This window comes from Pelobates fuscus, chromosome 6 (assembly GCF_036172605.1).
Source record: "Pelobates fuscus isolate aPelFus1 chromosome 6, aPelFus1.pri, whole genome shotgun sequence".
NCBI classification, from domain to species: domain Eukaryota; kingdom Metazoa; phylum Chordata; class Amphibia; order Anura; family Pelobatidae; genus Pelobates; species Pelobates fuscus.
This window is the reverse complement of record NC_086322.1, coordinates 276,392,157-276,412,459: the sequence shown is the minus strand read 5'-3', so window position 1 is coordinate 276,412,459 and position 20,303 is coordinate 276,392,157. Positions and strand designations below refer to the sequence as shown.

The following is a 20,303-nucleotide window of genomic DNA, read 5'->3' as shown; positions in this document are numbered from 1 at the left end:
GTTTAGAGCTGCATAAACATAAATAAAAGTGATTTAACTACTAAATGGCAGTGAAGCTTCAGAGGCATGATCTATACACCAAAACTGCTTTATTAAGCTAAAGTTGTTTTGGTGCCTATAGTGCAGTGTATAGAGTCGTATTTCAGGAGCAGCTGGGTAACTACTTTTTAACCAAATGCTTTCATGCAAAGTTTATTTTTATGGACTTAGGATGACACTAATTTTGCATTGTATTATCATAATATTGGATGGGTTAACAGTGGTAGCAGTTTTAAATATATCCCCTCACTTACGATTCACAACAAACATACACATTATTTCCCCTACGCCCCTCAGACTACTGTACATGTATAGAATAGACTAAATAAGCATGCGTGGTCAGCTACGGGCTGCAAATGCTATGTATTTCCTCATATGCTAATAGAATAGTGTTATTATGGGTCATATTTCAATTAAAAAAACACTCTGGGCACCATAACAACTTAATCTTAATAAAGTTGTCATTGTGCGAGGAGGTCCTGGTTACAGTCTTATATGAAGTGGCTAAACTGTTAAAGACTGTTAACCCCCAAGTCTGCAAACCAGCACCCAATAACTCTGCCTTTGCACTTCTTCTCAATGTCAGAGGCTTCAGTCTGGAAGCCTTAGATGACAGGTTTCGGCAGAAAGACTGATAGCGTCACTGGAACCTGATTGAAGTTACAGACATTGAAAGGAAGTTCACAGGATGAGCAATTAGGTGCCGGTTTGTAGACTTTGGATTTTAGTTTGTTAATGGTTTCACCTGTTCAGGTAAGATAGTGCCCGGGTCCTTCTCGCACCATAACAACTATAATAATATATTATTATTGGTATTTATATAGCGCCAACTAATTTTGCAGCGCTTTACAATATTATGAAAGGGGGGTACATTTACAATAAATGAGACAATTACACTGTGACACAGGAACAATAGGTAGATGAGGGCCCTGCTCGAACTAGCTTACAGTCTAGAGGAGGTGGGGTACAAAAACACAACAGGGCAGCAAGGGTGACAGCCACCAAACAAGGTGGAAAAGTAGCAGAACTGGAGGTGAGAGTGGAGTATAGCTCTTTAGGAGAGCAAGAGACAGATTTGGATAAGTATAGACAAGTTACTCTGGGAGTCCATAGGCATTTCTGTACAGATGTGTTTTGAGGGATTTCTTAAACATTTGAAGACTAGAGGAGAGCCTGATGGGGGTAGGCAGGCTGTTCCAAAGGAAGTGAGCAGCCCACTAGAAGTCCTGCATATTAAGTTGCTATGGTGCACATAGTGGCCCATTAATTGCACTTATTGTGGGTAAAAAAAAATTTTTTGTTTTGTTTTTTTTACTTAATAAATAAATAATTCAGCGTTGAAGATTGATACTTAATTCTTACACTCTTCTAGGATATATGGTACTAAATATCTTCAGGAACAAAAATCATTTACAAGCAAAACAGGATTTTCTTTGCCTGCAGGTAAGTGTTAATCTAGAAACTACCATAATGCCTTAAACGTAGATCTGATGCTTCGGAACATGCTGAAAAGGGACATGTTCTGTGAAGTTTATAAAGTGTGAGCTGAGCTCTATCCCTAAAATGTTATGGCGACTCTCCAAACTCATTCAAGATTGACAGGGACAATAAGAAATAAGTTTACATGTGCCAACAACATTCCTAAAAATGGTCAGGTGCTATTTAAAAACATGTCTTTGTGTCGTCATAAATCTTTAGAAAATTAATTTACGAGCAGTTTCCCGAGCTTAAATGCCTTAAGAACAATTGTGTTTTTATACCATTCTTCTAAAAGTGAACAGACATTTTTCCGATAGGTTTGTAAAACATAGCAGAGCCACATTTCCCATTTGTAAGAATATCAAGTTGAGTTTTTGAATAGCATCATTAATGGTACCATGGGACCTATTTTCCAAATACATATGCCCCAGAGAAATTGAAGATATTATTTGCTTATGAAGTAGTAGTGAGTGAGAAATGTGTTGGGTACTGCCAGAGGGAAACAATACAAAGCAGGTACTAGGGGTAACATTTTCATTATATTCAAGGAACACTCTAAGCACCAAAACATTAGCTTGAATGAAGTGGTTCTAATGCACAGATTGTGCCTCTGCAATCTCATTGCTCAATTCTCTGCCATTTAGGAGTTAAATAACAAATACCCTGCATGTGACTCGCGCAGCCTCTCTACAAACTTCCTGCAAAAGAGTTTAATTGTTTTTAACCTCCCCTTATTGCACAGTGGGCCATAGAATTTTTTTTGGAGGGGGGGAGGGAGGGAGGAGAGTGAAGGAGGATTAATCCCAGTAGATAGACTACCACGATAGAATTAGGAATCCGAAAATGTATTCCTAATGCTACAGTGTGCCTTTAATTTTAAATGTGTTAATTTGTGCTAATTGTCTCGTTAATTGCCTTCTAGATCTTGCAGGGGCCTCATGTGTGATTACAGTTCAAATAACGAAGCAGGAGTAAAAAAAAAAAAAAAAAAAAAAAAAGCTTCTTATTTATTGTTCTATGTTTTTATTGTTTGTAAAAAAAATTGTCAAATAGAAAATTTTCCTGGAAAGGAAATTAATAGAAAGTATAGAAGTATAGAAACCCCTAGTAGGGTTAGGGGTAGGGGTGGGTTTAGGGCTAGGGTTAGGAGGAGGCTTAGGGGTAGGGTTAGGGTTAGATTCCTGTCATCATTCCCTTAATTTCCCCTCCCTCTCCTGTTTTGCCACTTTTCAGAAACCCGATGCACTTCGGCACTTCCGAAATTCGGCTATTCGGGACTTCGGCAATTTGGTTCAGTTTGGCACATCCGAAATTCGGCAATTCGGGATTTTGGCGATTTGGTTCGGTTCAGCACTTCCGAAATTCGAAAATTCGCCACTTCGGCAATTCAGAGATTCAGAAGCATCCGAATGTCCGAATTGCCGAAATTCGTCCGAATTTGAATTCGGACCGAAACAAATTGCACATGTCTAACACACTTTGTGAAAAGCATTTTCAGCTTGTATAGACAGCTATAGCATAGTGGTTTGTTTAGGTGTGACAGATAAGGCATGTTTATCATTCTTGTTGCATTTTGTCTCATTTTAAATCTATCTACAGAAAATGGATACCAGCTTCCTGATAGAAAGGCCACTCAGTTTTATGGGACCCAGAACGGAATTGAAAGAAAAAAGCTACTTGCAGGTAATAGTATATAATATATATATATATATATATATATATATATATATATCATTGGTTCATAATTTTCTACCTTTTTTGTTGCATAATCATTTTTTCCAAATTCTCATTTTCATCCCCCACAAATGTGTGTCTCTTAAATTTATGCTGTTAATTTAAAAAAATCATTGTTCAATTGTTTCTCTTAGCCTTTAAACATGTAACTTGAATTATGGCTATCCTCAGCCTTAAATCAAGTAAAAAAGTATAGGAAGTCATTAAGCATTTTGTTAGTACCACCAGGAAGACAAGACCATGAAGTAAAATAATCCCTATATTAAAGGGACACTATAGTCACCAGAACAACTACAGCTTATTGAATTTGTTCTGGTGAGTAGAATCATTCCCTTCAGGCTTTTTGCTGTAAACACTGACTTTTCAGAGAAAATGCAGTGTTTACATTACAGCCTAGTGATAACTTCACTGGCCACTCCTTAGATAGCTGTTAGAGATCCTTCCTGGGTCATGGCTGCCTAAAATGCATCCAAACATTCAGTGTCTCCTCCCTCTGCATGCAGACACTGAACTTTCCTCATAGAGATTCATTGATTCAATTCATCTCTATGAGGAGATGCTGACTGGCCAGGGCTGTGTTTGAATTGTGCTGGCTCTGCCACTGATCTGCCTCCTTGTCAGTCTCAGCCAATCCTATGGGGAAGCACTGTGATTGGATCAGACTACCACTTCTGCTGATGTCAGCACGCAGTGGGCAGGTCTAAAGGAAACAATGACAATGCAAGCAACTACAGACTTGAAAACAAGTAAGATTTCTATATGTAGGGAGGCATGAGGGGACCAGGGTGGCTAGATGGTTGTTTTAACCCATATTTGTGTTCCTGACCCTGTAGTGCTCCTTTATCATAACAATGTGAAAACAGTCAAAATAAAAAGTCACATATAGACAGTAGATGTATATAGTTCTAAAACACGTTGACAAAATGGCATATGCTCTTTAGATACATCTATAGTTTAAAGCATACATTTAAAGGGACACTATAGTCACCGAAACAACTTTATCTTAAAGAGAAACTATAGTGCCAGGAAAACAAACTCTTTGTCACGGCACTCTATCTTCTTCCTCCGTCAAGGCCCCCTCCCCTCCCGTGGTGCAGAAGGGGTTAAAAACTTACCTGGGTCCAGCACTGATGTTCTTCGGCGCTGGCTCAGATCCGCCTTCACTCTGCAATGAACGAGCTCGCAATAGGAATTCCCGAAAGGAAAAAATTATTTAATAGCATGAAAACGTCCAGCATCATTTAGGCGACCAAAAGTCGCCTAACCACCCTGAAGTCCGAAGAGGATTTAACCCTAGTATAAAACCCTAATATACGAGGGAAGGGGGGAGAAAAGGAGACAATGAGGTGCTAGGCACCTGAGTAAAAACAATAAAGTAACAATGGAGTAACACTACCTAACCCTTAAGATTATGTACAGTGTGGGGGCGTGGCCAGCGACTGAACCGAGCGGACGTCTCCTTGCAGAGCTCCGCTTAGAAATATAGCCAAAACTAGCCAATACACGTGAAAAATAATTGAGATTTCACCCGAAAAATCTACCACCCCCAAACAGAGACAATGGGGAAGAAACATAAGAAGAACCAGAGCATGGCTATGCCTCGACAGCCCGATATCAGACAATCCTTTGCACCCACCACGAGTCTCAAGATGGCGCCTGAGGCCTGCCACACGTCAGAATCTTCGGCTGAGGAGGAAGACTTATCCTCACCCCGTTCGGAAGTCCGTTCCACTACACCGGACTCCGAAAATGAAGAGACCCCAGCCACAAAAGGGGATATCAGGAGGCTGCTGGCTGAAATGCGGCAAATATGGAGGGAGGATCTACAAAAGGTCCAAACAGAGGTGGAAGATGTGCGCCGTGCAGTTAAAGGCCTAGAAACCCGAGAAACCTCCAGGGACAAAAAGCTAAGTGCGGTGGAGCAGACCCAAGAGGCTCTTACAACACAGGTACAAGACCTGAGGCGCATAGTGACTACTATAGAGACAAGACACAGAATGAAAAACCTGCGTCTCAGAGGAGTACCTGAATCAGTAACAGACACACAACTCCTGACGTACGCCCAAGACCTCACGGCGACTATGGGCACAAAACCAGCACAAAATGGCACACTGGTCACCGCAGCATTTAGGGTGCGCAAATCTGCAGCAGCACCCAGAGATGCACCGAGAGATATTATTATAGTCACACGAGACATTTCCGCAAGGGCCGCCATACTAACCAGATCGAGAGAGCTGGGAACGGTGCCTCATGCGGGACATAAAGTGGCAGTGTACCCGGACACACCATTCTCTGCCTTAATAGAAAAAAGAAAGCTGGCACCCATAGCCCGGAGACTGAGAGACGCCGACATTAAGTACAGATGGGGCATGGATGGGTCCCTCACTACTATCACCAATGGAGAGAGCAACACACTTACCTCGCAGGGGGATCCCGACAGCTTCTTGCAGCTCATCGGTTTGGGGAAATCGCGGCAACCAGAAACCCCACTGCCCACAGATACGAGTGCAGAAAAGGTGAACTCTACCTGCAACAAACGTAGCCTACAAAGAACAACAGGCTCCACTATCAAGAAACTAACTCTGGCACCCAGAAATGAAAAGCAGCACTTCATAAATAGAGTGAAGCACATAGACGGCCTGCCTGAACGGTCAAAGATCTAAGCCGAAGAGTAAAGACCACACAAGACGCTACTAAGTGCTGATCTATGCTCCAGTATTACAGGACACTATACGAAGTTTCATTCTGTATATATATTGGTTAAATCTGTTGCTGATCATAATTGTATTTGCGCTTTCCCACTATTTACACTATATATTATGGTTATATATATTATGGCTATAGATGTCAATCATAAAACTTTCAATAAAAATATAAATTGGAAAAAAAAATAAAAATGTTAAAAGGAAAAAAAAAAAAAAAAAAAAAAAAAAAAAAAAAAAAAAGATTATGTACAGTGTAATACTCAGTACTATCCAGCACTAATGCTAGCTCTCAATAATGACAGTAGTCACCTGTGTAGAAAAATAATAAATAGTTGTGATTCAGATGAAAACACAGCAGGTCTTGGTTAACCCGTAAACCACCGCCTGTCAGGGTAAGCAATTGGTAACAAAAACGTGCAGAGATATATGTATTACTCTAACCCACAGTCCTGTGATCAGCTGGAGGCTGAAATATCAGGGGTGTTGCTAGTAGGATCAGTATATGTGTCGATTACTGTCCAAAGGGTGCAAACAAATTCCCGTATACAGGTTGGTGATGCTCGTGGAGGAATATATCCCCCTAGTGAGAGCCCACAGTGGCCAGAGTGCCACACGACTAGCCAATATCAATTGTTGCAGAACAGGGTCAGTTTGTAACCAAATAAATAATGAGTGCACGGCTACAGTGACGAGAAGGTGTTGCTAATGGAATCAGTGCGTGGTAGGCACTGTCCAAGGTGCAAACAAGTTCCCGTGTAAAGTTTAGCTGTGCTTCTGGAGAAAAAGATACCCACGATAGATAGAGCGATAATCGCAGAGTAAATACTGACCCCTGATACGATATTGCAAGTAAGGGAGTACTGTAATCAACTCGGGGCTAAAGTGTATGTGTCCGGGGGTGTTGCTAATAGGATCAGTGTAATGATCACTGTTCTAAGATGCAACCAGATCCCCGTATACAAATTAGCGATGCTCGTGGGGAGAGATATCCCCCTAGTGAGAGCCTCAAGTGGAGAGAATGTTGCAGAACTGCCAATGCCAATTGTTGCACAAAGTAACGGGGCCCGTCTGTAGCAGACCAAATACTTTGTGCACGTCTGTAATGACGAGAGGGTGTTGCTAGTGGAGTCAGTGCGAAGCACTGTCCAGGATGCAAACAGGTTCCCGTATTGTAGTGGGCTATGCTACTGGAGATAGAGGTCCCCAGGATGGGTAGAGTGGTTGACCCAGAGATAATATAGGCCCCTTACAATTAAAACAGGTGTAAGAGTAACCGGGTTCCCTCCTCCTAGGGGGAAACAAAACGATGTGTAGAAAGTACAATGCAGTGTACTGTAACCCCCAGTCTATGCCTGTAAGAATGTAGAGGATTAAATATCCCGGCTAGTATAAATGAGCCAAGTAGAAGGTGAAAAGGAATGGTGCCTTCATGGGTACCAGGTATAGAAAAGAGAGAAATAAGGAGGATTAGGAGAGGGTACAGTGCTGAGTACAATGGTAACCTGTTCGGGTAATAAGTACCCTAAGTACAACAGGTGTCTGACGGGAAGTCACAGAAGGGGCATCAATATAGATGTTAGGTAGTGGAAGCCCAGCTGTACTGTCCAGTGGGGCGGGTGAAGGTCTCACCCGAGGTAAGTCCTAGGTCGGTTTGGATGTCGACAAAGTGGATACGATCTCCCAGTTGTCTTAGCCCGACGCGCGTTTCACCTGAGTGTCACAGGCTCGTCAGGGGAAAAGACTTCCCAGATTGAGAAGTCTTAAATAGCCCTCTCCGAGACCTCATTGGTTATACGAGGCCTAAGGGGGAGGGGTTAGGGAACGGTGGCCGGAAAGGCTCAAAGTTAATTGCGGGTACTCATTCAAAAATTCCGGAATGAGGTATGAACAAATTGGTGTATAATCAGGAAAAGAAGCTCCACTCCGAGAGTAGAGTGGAGGGGATAGGAAAGAGATTGGGTGCATGTGTCTGCCCAAATGTAATATCCATGTAATGGAAAGGAACCAATTCCAATATAAAGGGGAAATGTTAGTAAGGATACTGTTTGTGACATCAATGATAGTAACCTGTGATAGTAACCTGTGAGGATGTCATCCGTTAGGGATTTGGAGTGGCAGAGAGTCATTAAATTAAGGTGAATCTATGACTCATAGGTGGTTAGGTCATTAGATTAGACGGAAACTGATGTCTGGGTACCCTAATGAGAGAAGTCATGGGAAAGGTGCAAGTTGGTGCATGCGTTAATAGGAGTCTCAGAGGATAAGAGACGTTCAGTTCTGTGTGGGCACCAGTGGTATACACAGGGTGCTAGGTGCGAGGGTCCTAACCACCTATGAGTCATAGATTCACCTTAATTTAATGACTCTCTGCCACTCCAAATCCCTAACGGATGAAATCCTCACAGGTTACTATCATTGATGTCACAAACAGTATCCTTACTAACATTTCCCCTTTATATTGGAATTGGTTCCTTTCCATTACATGGATATTACATTTGGGCAGACACATGCACCCAATCTCTTTCCTATCCCCTCCACTCTACTCTCGGAGTGGAGCTTCTTTTCCTGATTATACACCAATTTGTTCATACCTCATTCCGGAATTTTTGAATGAGTACCCGCAATTAACTTTGAGCCTTTCCGGCCACCGTTCCCTAACCCCTCCCCCTTAGGCCTCGTATAACCAATGAGGTCTCGGAGAGGGCTATTTAAGACTTCTCAATCTGGGAAGTCTTTTCCCCTGACGAGCCTGTGACACTCAGGCGAAACGCGCGTCGGGCTAAGACAACTGGGAGATCGTATCCACTTTGTCGACATCCAAACCGACCTAGGACTTACCTCGGGTGAGACCTTCACCCGCCCTACTGGACCGTACAGCTGGGCTTCCACTACCTAACATCTATATTGATGCCCCTTCTGTGACTTCCCGTCAGACACCTGTTGTACTTAGGGTACTTATTACCCGAACAGGTTACCATCAGTGGCGGATCCAGAGCCTGATCTCGGGAGGGGCACTTGTAGATTATTTAAATAAATAATCCAGACACAATAACCACTACAGCTCAGTGTAGTGGTTATAGTGCCAATAATGCCAAGACCCCCTCCCAGAGTAAGTAGTCAAACTGTTTAAGAACTGTTTGACAACTTACCTGAGGTCCTCTGGGAAATGGGGCTGTAGTAGGGCAGAGGAGCAGTGGTATGTGTGAGTGGTGCAATGTGTGAGGGGTGCAGTGTGTGTGTGTGTGTGAGGGGGACAGTGTATTAGCAGTGTGTGTGTGAAGGTTGCAGTGTGTACGTGAGGGCGGCAGTATATGTCAGGGGTGCAGTGTGTGTGTGGATCAGTATGTGTGTGTGACAGTTACAGTGTGTGTGTGTATTGCAGTGTATGTGTGGGGCAATGTATGTGTGTGGGGGCAATGTGTTTATTGGGGGGCAGTGTGTGTATGTAGGGGCAATGTGTGTGTATGGGGGGCAGTGTATGTGTATATGGGGGCAATGTGTTTATGGGGGGCAGGGGCAATGTGTGTATATGGGGGGCAGGGGCAATGTGTGTATATGGGGGGCAGGGGCAATGTGTGTGTGTATGGGGGCAGGGGCAATGTGTGTGTGTATGGGGGGCAGGGGCAATGTGTGTGTATATGGGGGGCAGGGGCAATGTGTGTGTGTGTGTGTGTGTATGGGGGGCAGTGTATGTGTATATGGGGGCAATGTGTTTATGGGGGGCAGGGGCAATGTGTGTATATGGGGGGGCAGGGGCAATGTGTGTATATGGGGGGCAGGGGCAATGTGTGTGTATATGGGGGGCAGGGGCAATGTGTGTGTGCATGGGGGCAGGGGCAATGTGTGTGTGTATGGGGGGCAGGGGCAATGTGTGTGTATATGGGGGGCAGGGGCAATGTGTGTGTGTGTATGGGGGCAGGGGCAATGTGTGTGTGTATGGGGGGCAGGGGCAATGTGTGTGTATATGGGGGGCAGGGGCAATGTGTGTGTGTATGGGGGCAGGGGCAATGTGTGTGTGTATGGGGGCAGGGGCAATGTGTGTGTATATGGGGGGCAGGGGCAATGTGTGTGTGTATGGGGGCAGGGGAAATGTGTGTGTGTATGGGGGGCAGGGGCAATGTGTGTGTATATGGGGGGCAGGGGCAATGTGTGTGTGTGTGTATGGGGGCAGGGGCAATGTGTGTGTGTGTGTATGGGGGGCAGGGGCAATGTGTGTGTGTATGGGGGGCAGGGGCAATGTGTGTGTGTATGGGTGCAGGGGCAATGTGTGTGTGTATGGGGGGCAGGGGCAATGTGTGTGTATATGGGGGGCAGGGGCAATGTGTGTGTGTGTGTGTGTGTGTATGGGGGGCAGGGGCAATGTGTGTGTGTGTATGGGGGGCAGGGGCAATGTGTGTGTGTATGGGGGCAGGGGCAATGTGTGTGTGTATGGGGGGCAGGGGCAGTGTGTGTGTGTGTGTGTGTGTATGGGGGGCAGGGGCAATGTGTGTGTGTATGGGGGCAGGGGCAATGTGTGTGTGTATGGGGGGCAGGGGCAATGGGTGTGTATATGGGGGGCAGGGGCAATGTGTGTGTGTGTGTATGGGGGGCAGGGGCAATGTGTGTGTGTATGGGGGGCAGGGGCAATGTGTGTGTATATGGGGGGCAGGGGCAATGTGTGTGTGTGTATGGGGGTCAGGGGCAATGTGTGTGTGTGATAAGAAGGATTTTTTTTAATGTGTGTGTGTTTTTTTTAATTTAATTAAATAAATGTCATGTCCCCCCTCCCTTCTTACCTTTACTGGGAGGAGGGGGGACATCTTTCTTTCCCTGGTGGTCCCAGTGCTCCAGGGCTAGAGTTCACTCTCGCGAGATTTGGAGCGTTGCCGTGGTAACCGCGGCAACGCTCCAAATCTCGCGAGAGGAGGACCCGGAGGAGCTGCTGGTAACAGCTCCCGGGTCCTCTCTCCCTCCCCTGCCGGTCGGCTGTCAGTAATGTGCCTGCGGACCGGGGAGGGAGATCACTGATCTCCCTCCCCGGTCCGCAGGCACATTGCAGGGCTGGCACTTGGGCAATGTCAGCCCTGCATTAGCCGGCAGGGGAGAATCTCGGGGGGGGCAATTGCCCCGTTGCCCCCCCCTGGATCCGCCACTGGTTACCATTGTACTCAGCACTGTACCCTCTCCTAATCCTCCTTATTTCTCTCTTTTCTATACCTGGTACCCATGAAGGCACCATTCCTTTTCACCTTCTACTTGGCTCATTTATACTAGCCGGGATATTTAATCCTCTACATTCTTACAGGCATAGACTGGGGGTTACAGTACACTGCATTGTACTTTCTACACATCGTTTTGTTTCCCCCTAGGAGGAGGGAACCCGGTTACTCTTACACCTGTTTTAATTTAATTATCTCTGGGTCAACCACTCTACCCATCCTGGGGACCTCTATCTCCAGTAGCATAGCCCACTACAATACGGGAACCTGTTTGCATCCTGGACAGTGCTTCGCACTGACTCCACTAGCAACACCCTCTCGTCATTACAGACGTGCACAAAGTATTTGGTCTGCTACAGACGGACCCCGTTACTTTCTGCAACAATTGGCATTGGCAGTTCTGCAACATTCTCTCCACTTGAGGCTCTCACTAGGGGGATCTCTCCCCACGAGCATCGCTAATTTGTATACGGGGATCTGGTTGCATCTTAGAACAGTGATCATTACACTGATCCTATTAGCAACACCCCCGGACACATACACTTTAGCCCCGAGTTGATTACAGTACTCCCTTACTTGCAATATCGTATCAGGGGTCAGTATTTACTCTGCGATTATCGCTCTATCTATCGTGGGGATCTTTTTCTCCAGAAGCACAGCTAAACTTTACACGGGAACTTGTTTGCACCTTGGACAGTGCCTACCACGCACTGATTCCATTAGCAACACCTTCTCGTCACTGTAGCCGTGCACTCATTATTTATTTGGTTACAAACTGACCCCGTTCTGCAACAATTGATATTGGCTAGTCGTGTGGCACTCTGGCCACTGTGGGCTCTCACTAGGGGGAAATATTCCTCCACGAGCATCACCAACCTGTATACGGGAATTTGTTTGCACCCTTTGGACAGTAATCGACACATATACTGATCCTACTAGCAACACCCCTGATATTTCAGCCTCCAGCTGATCACAGGACTGTGGGTTAGAGTAATACATATATCTCTGCACGTTTTTGTTACCAATTGCTTACCCTGACAGGCGGTGGTTTACGGGTTAACCAAGACCTGCTGTGTTTTCATCTGAATCACAACTATTTATTATTTTTCTACACAGGTGACTACTGTCATTATTGAGAGCTAGCATTAGTGCTGGATAGTACTGAGTATTACACTGTACATAATCTTAAGGGTTAGGTAGTGTTACTCCATTGTTACTTTATTGTTTTTACTCAGGTGCCTAGCACCTCATTGTCTCCTTTTCTCCCCCCTTCCCTCGTGTACATAAATCAGTATGTTACCTAAGATATGACTTTTTAACTGTTTTTTCATGACATATGGTGTATATCTCCATATACTATAGGACAGACTCCGTTCTCTTCTTGTTTTCCTCGTAATTACGTAGGGTTACCCCCTGTTCTGTCCTTTGGGACCAACTATTCGGCCACTTTCCTCTATATGTAAAACCCTAATATATATTTATAAAAAACTGCAATAATTACCTGCTCAGGGTTATGGACGCTGGGACAGTGCACCCAGACCACTTCAATGAGCTGAAGTGGACTGGATGCCCATAGTGTCCCTATAATGAAGCAGTTTTTGTTTATGTAGCCATAGCCACACCTCCCCTGCGTGTGACTGACACAGCCTGCATGAAAACAAAATGGTTTACTTTCAATCGGATATAACTTACTTTAAAAGTTTTTAATCCCCTGCTTTGTAAATGTAACTTTAATCAAACACAATAGGCTCCTGCAAGGTATAGCGAGCTATTAACAGAGCAGGAGGTAAGAAAGTCTAAATTAAACAGAATCTGCACTAAAGGAAGTGTAAACACTAGATATCTTCACAGGAAGTGTTTAGGAAGGATATGCAAGTCACATGCAGGGAGGTGTGCCTAGTGCTGGATAAACAAAGTGATTTAACTTTTCTAAATGACAGAGAATTGAGTAGTGACACTGCAAGGCTATGGTCTATACACCAAAACTGCTTCATTAAGCTAAAGTTGTTTTGGTGACTATAGTGTCCCTTTAAAATAGATTTGTCACATATCTATTAAAAAAGCACCCAAAACGCAAATATTAATTATCATCAAGGAATAACATTGCCAGGATTATAGTTTCAGAATTACTGGCAACCATATTTGAAAAATAAACATGCTCAATACATTTTTAGAGTAAATGTACCCCATAACATTTTTATGTCTTTATATTATTTTGCTGTATGTGCAACAATGTCCAGTAATGACATCACCATGTCAGCATTCTATTTAATATTAAACTGTGTTCCGAAATCTAGATACAGCTGTTGTCAAGCAATCCTTACAGAAACATTTTGAAACAATGCCAGTGGAAGAGCAGAACGGCCTCATCGAGTACACAAATCGTAAGGAGTACAAAAGTATTTGGACACCTTTATCATATTGATATCTAGAGTTGCTGATTCTCACCTCTTTTATCTCAGCGGTTTTACTGTTAGTTACATTTCAACGAAAGTAGCTAACATGCTCTCAGATCATTACTTGAGGCCAGGTTGGATGGAATTAGCATTGATCATACAGAAATGTAAATTCTGCGTTATTAATCGGGCCTAAGTGGGGGTAGCTCAAAAGGTATGACAAAGACAACAAGACTACACCCAGAGACTGAGGTTATGGTGTGGAGTGCCTATTTTCTAGTGGTGTTTCAACACATCAATGGCATTCCTATCTTGCATACACATAGACAATATGAGAGTAGGTCCCAACTGGTTGAAAGTACACTCTAATCCCTGGTATAATGTAAATCCCACTGTAATTCAGAAGTATCTAATGAAGGTGTTAAATTGACATGTGCAATTTGTTTCGTTCTGAATGTACATTCGTTCGAATTTCATGGCATTCGGACATTCGGATGCTTACGAAAGTCCGAAGTACCGAGGTTCTAAAACGCAGAAGTGATGAAGTTCGGTAGTTCGGAAGTGTCGAAGCTCCGAAGTGATTCAGATTTCTGAAAAGTGGCAAAACAAGAGAGAGGGAGGGAAAATTACTTGAATGATGATAGGAATCTTGACCAATAAGTGAATTCCTTTTGTGCAATGTAATGCTTGCTTGCCCAATCCGGTTTTACTATTCCCTGTCCAATGAAATTAGTAAATTTTTGTGATTGATGTTAGAGGACAGTCAATTAATGGTGATGTTGTCACTGACACTTGGCCAATGAAGGCACACACAGTCATTGAGGTGGGATAGAATATAAATCAGGCTGTTAGGGTGTTGGCTTGCATTCATGTGACCAGACTAGTTGTGATAGCACAAGAGACTGAGAGAGATAAATTACATTACATTTATTGTACTTTACTTTGCTACATTGCTTTCAAGTATGTGTTCCAGAGAGAGAGAGTGAGTTTTGCCTTTTTTTTCTTTCTGCATTTTGTTTCTTTTTTTGAAGAGGGGGGGGGGGGGGGGGTGAGAGAGTGTGTGGCTGTGCAAGCCAGGTAGTCTGATTGCCAGGGTGTCTCTCTGCTGCACTGTGACTTTACTGCAGTGATTAATTTTGTGTTTCTTAGCTGTTGCCTGCTGGCCTGTTTGCCAGGGTGTCTCTCTGCTGCACTGTGACTTTGCTGCAGTGATTAATTTTGATTAGTGCAGTGATTAGTTTTTTCGTTTTCTATTATTTCATTTAAATAAAAATGTAATAAAACAAAAGAAACCATACTGGTACGTCCATGTCCTCCACACATTCTCCCCTCTCTCACACATTCTCACTTGCTTGTTCACACACAAATTGCTTTCTCTCTGCTCTCACACTCTGCTCCACAAAACTCTCCACAAAGATGGTGTCACAGGGGTCGGATTATATAATGTGCAAAAGTGTTGCATGCTGGTAGTGCTCCCTGATTAGCTGCACTATCTGTGAATTGAAAATATAATTTTGTAAATTGTATACATATTAAACTAACACTACTAATTATTAACTAAACCCAGACCACTTCTTTAAGATTAAGTGGTTTGGGTGTTGCTGTGGTCCACTATGCAATGTAAAACAGTTGTTTAACCCCTTAAGGACACATGACATGTGTGACATGTCATGATTCCCTTTTATTCCAGAAGTTTGGTCCTTAAGGGGTTAAGAAAAAAAACACACAAATGTTTATTTTTCATAAACATTCCGAACGGCCGAATGCCTGAAACAAATGACATGCCGAATGCCTGGAATGAATGCCCAAATGCAGTGTGCCGGAACCGAATGCCAAACTGAGCTGAATGCCATTGGCCGAATTGCCAAAGCAGACAAATTTTCTTACTTACCCGAATTTCCGAACGAACCAAATTTTTTGCCCATGCACATCCCTAGTGTTAAATAATAATTATACATTTAGTATATATTACAACACATATGAAAAGATGGATCACTGAACTGACTTACAAAATAAAGAATTGGTTGCCTTCTAATCCTAAATGAAATCCTCTACAAAATGTTAAAGGAGCACAATAGCCTTAGGAATACAAATGTGTATTCCTAATGCTACCCTGGTGGCTCTCAACTGCAGGTAGTAAAAAAAAAAAATAATAATTTAAAAAAAAAAAGGTATTTTACCTAACTTTTCTTTCTCTCAGTGACAGTCTCTGTTGCCTGCCCTGCTTCCTTGGCTGGGTTAATCAAGATCGATGGTCTCAGCCAATCCAATGCTTTCCCATAGGAAAGCATCAGGAAGCTACCTCGCATGCGCGGCAAAACAATGTGCTGTACCAATTAGATCGTCTACAAGAGGCAATCTGATAGAAATAGCTGATTTTTACACTACTATTTCAGGGGAAATGCCTCTAGTGGATGTCTTAGTAACAGCCACTAGAGGCATTTAAACCGTGTAATGAAAACATTGCTGTTCTGCAGAAGTGGTCTTTTTGCCTATAGTGTCCCTTTAAGAAATACAGTACTGCTAGCTCTAATATGCAGTGACTAAGGATTAATTAGCCATCTCCATTATTCTTGCATTCATTCATTCATTCATTTCATTTTAGGTAATTACTTACTCACTAAACACAGAATTCTGGTGACATTAACACCAAATTCCAAAATGTTGCCAAGTTTTTTTGAGTATTTTTCCAGATCAGCAGTCGCCTGCATTTAGCAATTAAATTCTCTACAGTTCAGTGTCTGCAATTAGTTTTTTTTTTATTCGCTACAATTCTGAATTTAGTGAATAAATGTAATTGTAGCAATTTTAGAAGAATGAAATGCTATGTGTTAAACACTCAATATATAATTACCGTTTGTGTTCCAATATACACATACAAGGTATTGACAAAGTTAGGAATTGCATACATTGTCCAAGAAATTTCTAATTTTAAGGCAAAACAAGTCATGCCCCCTGATGCTGAGCCAGCACTATGGCTGTTAGAGTATTATGGGAGATGTGGTCCAAATCATCTATAGTGCCAAAGGTTGCCTACCCCTGATGTATAGTTACAGCGTGGGTGTGTTAGCCTGAAGTTTTACAATTAGTACAATAAAAAAAATAAACATTGTGTGTTATTTACTGAAGTGGGAATTGTTGGGAATTCAAAGTAAATGTATGTCCAAAGCAGCAACCTGGCTGCAATGTGAGAGGGACATGGTATGTGCAATATCATGGTAATGTAGTAATATATACAAGATGTACACGTTTCAGCTACCAGCTGAGAGCTTTCATCAGGACAACAAAGAAAAGATTTATATTTTGTAATATTAAGTTCTAACCAGGAGCGCAAGTTTTGGGACTTTATATAAAAAATATATATATATATATATATATATATATATATATATATAAACACACATGCCTTTTTATTTTTTGGCTGGACAGTCTCGATTTTCAAGTCCTGTCCTGTTTTAGTTCCCTGGCATCCTGCTATTAGGGACCTTAGGGAACTGTCCCCAACAAGCCTAGCATGTGTGCATCAAAAGATATGCTTGCGTTATGTTTAGGGCACTAGGACCCTGCAGGCAGCACTGAGACGGTGCTCCCTGCAGGATCTGCCCTCAGTGGGCCGGATGAGTGATGGACGGGCAGTCTGGCATGCATTCATGCCAGGCTGACCTGCCATTTACTTGTGCAGACCTGTCACCTTTCACCCCCTTTGGGGGTGGAGCTAGTGGCACAGTTACATCACTGGCCCTGCCCCTTTGCATACCCTTCAACCAGCGATTTTCAGAAGGGAATGGAATATTTGGGGACAAATGTCTATGTTACATATTCAGGAATATTATATATTTACAACACTGTTTTCTGTAACTTCATTATATGGTAAATGATTTGTTAAAAGTTTTTTCTGTCCAACTAAAATTTTCGTTGTTGTTATCCATGCATAACGAAAAGAAAAATACATGTAAACATTACTTTTGGAATCCTTAGGTTTGTCTTTACACAAACCTCTTGGTAGCAAAGGGTTTAATTTGAAAATCAATTTGAATTACTGATAATTCTCACTTTATTGAATAGACCTCTGTGTCTGTATGTGAGCAGGTATTCACTGAACCAAGAGATGAGTAGAACTGACAATTCAATCACAAATGAAAGGCAATAAATCTGAAAAAAAATTATTGCTCAACAGTTATTTTCCAGGCTTGAAGATATGGGCCTAAATTTAGCCACTCTCTTGCCAAATGCCCTCAGTTTGCAGTTTAGTGAATAACAACAATATATTAGGTTTTGCAAAGCTTCCGACTAATTATCTTGAAAATTTCTTCCTACAGACTCAAGTGTACAGAAATGCACTGTGGTTAATCAAAAACACAGAACAAAGCAGGCAATATTTAATGGAAATATTGCAGAGGAAGGTGCCGAAGCCAGCGGCAGAATTCAGTAAGTATCTTTTTTTAGTTGGCAATTAAAATTGCATTAAACGTATAATTACGAAATATATTGTAATATGAATTATATTACATTATAGCTCACTACTTACAAAATGTGACGCATCCTCTATTATGAACCCCGTGCCAAATTATTATGTAGCTCAAAGTAACATGTGAAGTCATTTGTATAGGAGACCACTGGTTGCTTGACAATCGGTCAGCTGCTCCCTTGTTGGTGCCAGATGAACAGTAAAGAGTAGATTGCCTGCAAGGAGAAAATACGTAGTTTTTTCTTAAAATTCTCAATGCATTTTCAACACAATACATTGAATGGTTTAAGCCATTTCCCGGCTGGCATGTCCCTTTAAGAATTAGATGTTATGGAGATCCATGCTGGATAGCAGATGAGCCATTTGGACAATAATATAGTCAAGCCGAAAGAAGTGAACTTTTTATTTCAGGGACTTTCCTCCTAGCAGGGTTGTCTTATTCCAGAAATTATCTGTAATGTATGAAAAGATACAGTGGTGTAGGCAAAATATTTTACTCATCTATAAAGTCTATTTATCTATATACATATCATACAGTATATGTGCAAATAGAAATATGTGGCCAACTGGATTATACTTAAAGGGAAGCTCCAGTGCCAGGAAAACAATTCCCTCTCCCTCCCACCCCCCAATCCCCGGTTACTGAAGGGGTGAAAACCCCTTCAGTCACTTACCTGAGGCAGCGACGATGTCCCTCGTGGCTGTCTCCTCCTCCGCGCCGCTCCTCCTACTGACTCCGTCGGCCGGTGGGCGAGACTGACCCCGCCCACCGGCCGGGGAGACCTAATGCGCATGCGCATTAGCGCTCCCCATAGGAAAGCATTAAAAAATAATTTCAATGCTTTCCTATGGGGAAATGAGCGATGCTGGAGGTCCTCACACAGTGTGAGGACGTCCAGCGACGCTCTAGCACAGATAATCTGTGCTATAATCCAGGAAGTGACCTCTAGTGGCTGTCTAGTAGACAGCCACTATAGGTGGAGTTAACCCTGCAAGGTAATTATTGCAGTTTATAGAAAACTGCAATAATTACACTTGCAGGGTTAGGAGTAGTGGGAGTTGGCACCCAGACCACTCCAATGGGCAGAAGTGGTGTGGGTGCCTGGAGTGTCCCTTTAAAGGGTTACTCCAACCACCATGACCATTTCAGCCAGTTACAACCCGGCACAAATGACTTTCACAGCCTATAACTCTGTGCCTGCAAGGGATAGCATGTATGTTCCCTCCCTCACCAAGTTGAACCCTCCTGCCTCCCTATGCTTGGTTTGTTCGTTTTTTATAGCCTAATCTATCTCTCCCAATCTCCCACCACTTGGTGGCTAAGATTGCACATGTGCTTTATGAGCCAGTGAAACGGTCCAATAAAAAAATCTAAAAAAAACAACTTGCAAACTGGTTCAACGAAAATTAAAAAATTTAGGGCAAACTAGGCAAATTGCAAAAAAACACTCCACGTTATCTATACTTTCAACTTGGCTGTTTTGAGCTTTTATTTTTTTTAAATTACTTTAAATTCACATTTATTAATACATGGCCCATGTATTAAAACCTTTCAATATATTACATTTATAAAACAAAGAATTAAACATTATATTCACCATTTGTTGTTTTTTTTTTTTCAGATCGGAGAAAGTTGATGAAATTATTAAAGAGTGGGAAGGTTCATTTTTCAAGGACAATCCCAAATTAAGAAAAAAATCGGTATCTTTGAGGTTTGATCTCCACCTGGCTGCTGCAGATGAAGCATGTGTGGAAACCAAACCAGATGAACTACCCGACATAGAGGTCCGGTTAATAATGAAAAGATCCTGTAGCATTCCATCAATGAGTCCATGAGTGATCTACAACTATACCATGAATATTACATTAAAAAGAAATTAACATCATAACATTTTAGAATAAGGAGTCATTTTAATAAGAATGATAGAAACCATAATCTGCTTAAATATCTTAGGTAAACCCTAAATATTACATTAAATTAGAAAGACTGCTTTGAAGCAGTGATGATTTACTTAACTCTAGGTTCACTTTTGACCAAAAGTTATAAAATAAGGGGAAACCTACTTAAAGTGGCACTGTCATTTTTTTTATTATTTAGATTTTCCTTTTCTTAGTCCCCCTGTATGTTAATGATCTACTTCCTCCCTTGCCACTTGCATTATTTTTTTAATTATCTTTTCTTCATGGTACCGGATCTCAATGTCTGGGCACCACCATTTTGTTCTCCTCTGACCATGATTTTTGCAGTTTGCCCGTCTGTGGGATTCTTTCGACTTATGGATTG

At 42.4% G+C, this 20,303-nt stretch overlaps 1 protein-coding gene across 3 annotated transcripts in view; it reads left to right on the top strand.

Annotated features, from left to right (window-relative positions):
- KRT222 (keratin 222) overlaps positions 1–20,063 on the top strand; it is a 73,503-nt gene extending 53,440 nt beyond the window's left edge. Inside the window, exons 8-12 of one of the 3 annotated variants that reach the window (XM_063459191.1) lie at positions 1,412–1,482; positions 3,118–3,201; positions 13,453–13,539; positions 17,871–17,979; positions 19,642–20,063. In XM_063459191.1, the coding sequence (XP_063315261.1) occupies positions 1,412–1,482; positions 3,118–3,201; positions 13,453–13,539; positions 17,871–17,979; positions 19,642–19,855 (565 nt within the window). In that variant the 3' untranslated portion in view covers positions 19,856–20,063. Of the gene's footprint in view, positions 1–1,411; positions 1,483–3,117; positions 3,202–13,452; positions 13,555–17,870; positions 17,980–19,641 lie in introns of all 3 variants that reach the window. The other 2 variants (XM_063459190.1, XM_063459192.1) reach the window with 2 other exon arrangements.
- The last annotated feature ends 240 nt before the right edge of the window (positions 20,064–20,303 follow it).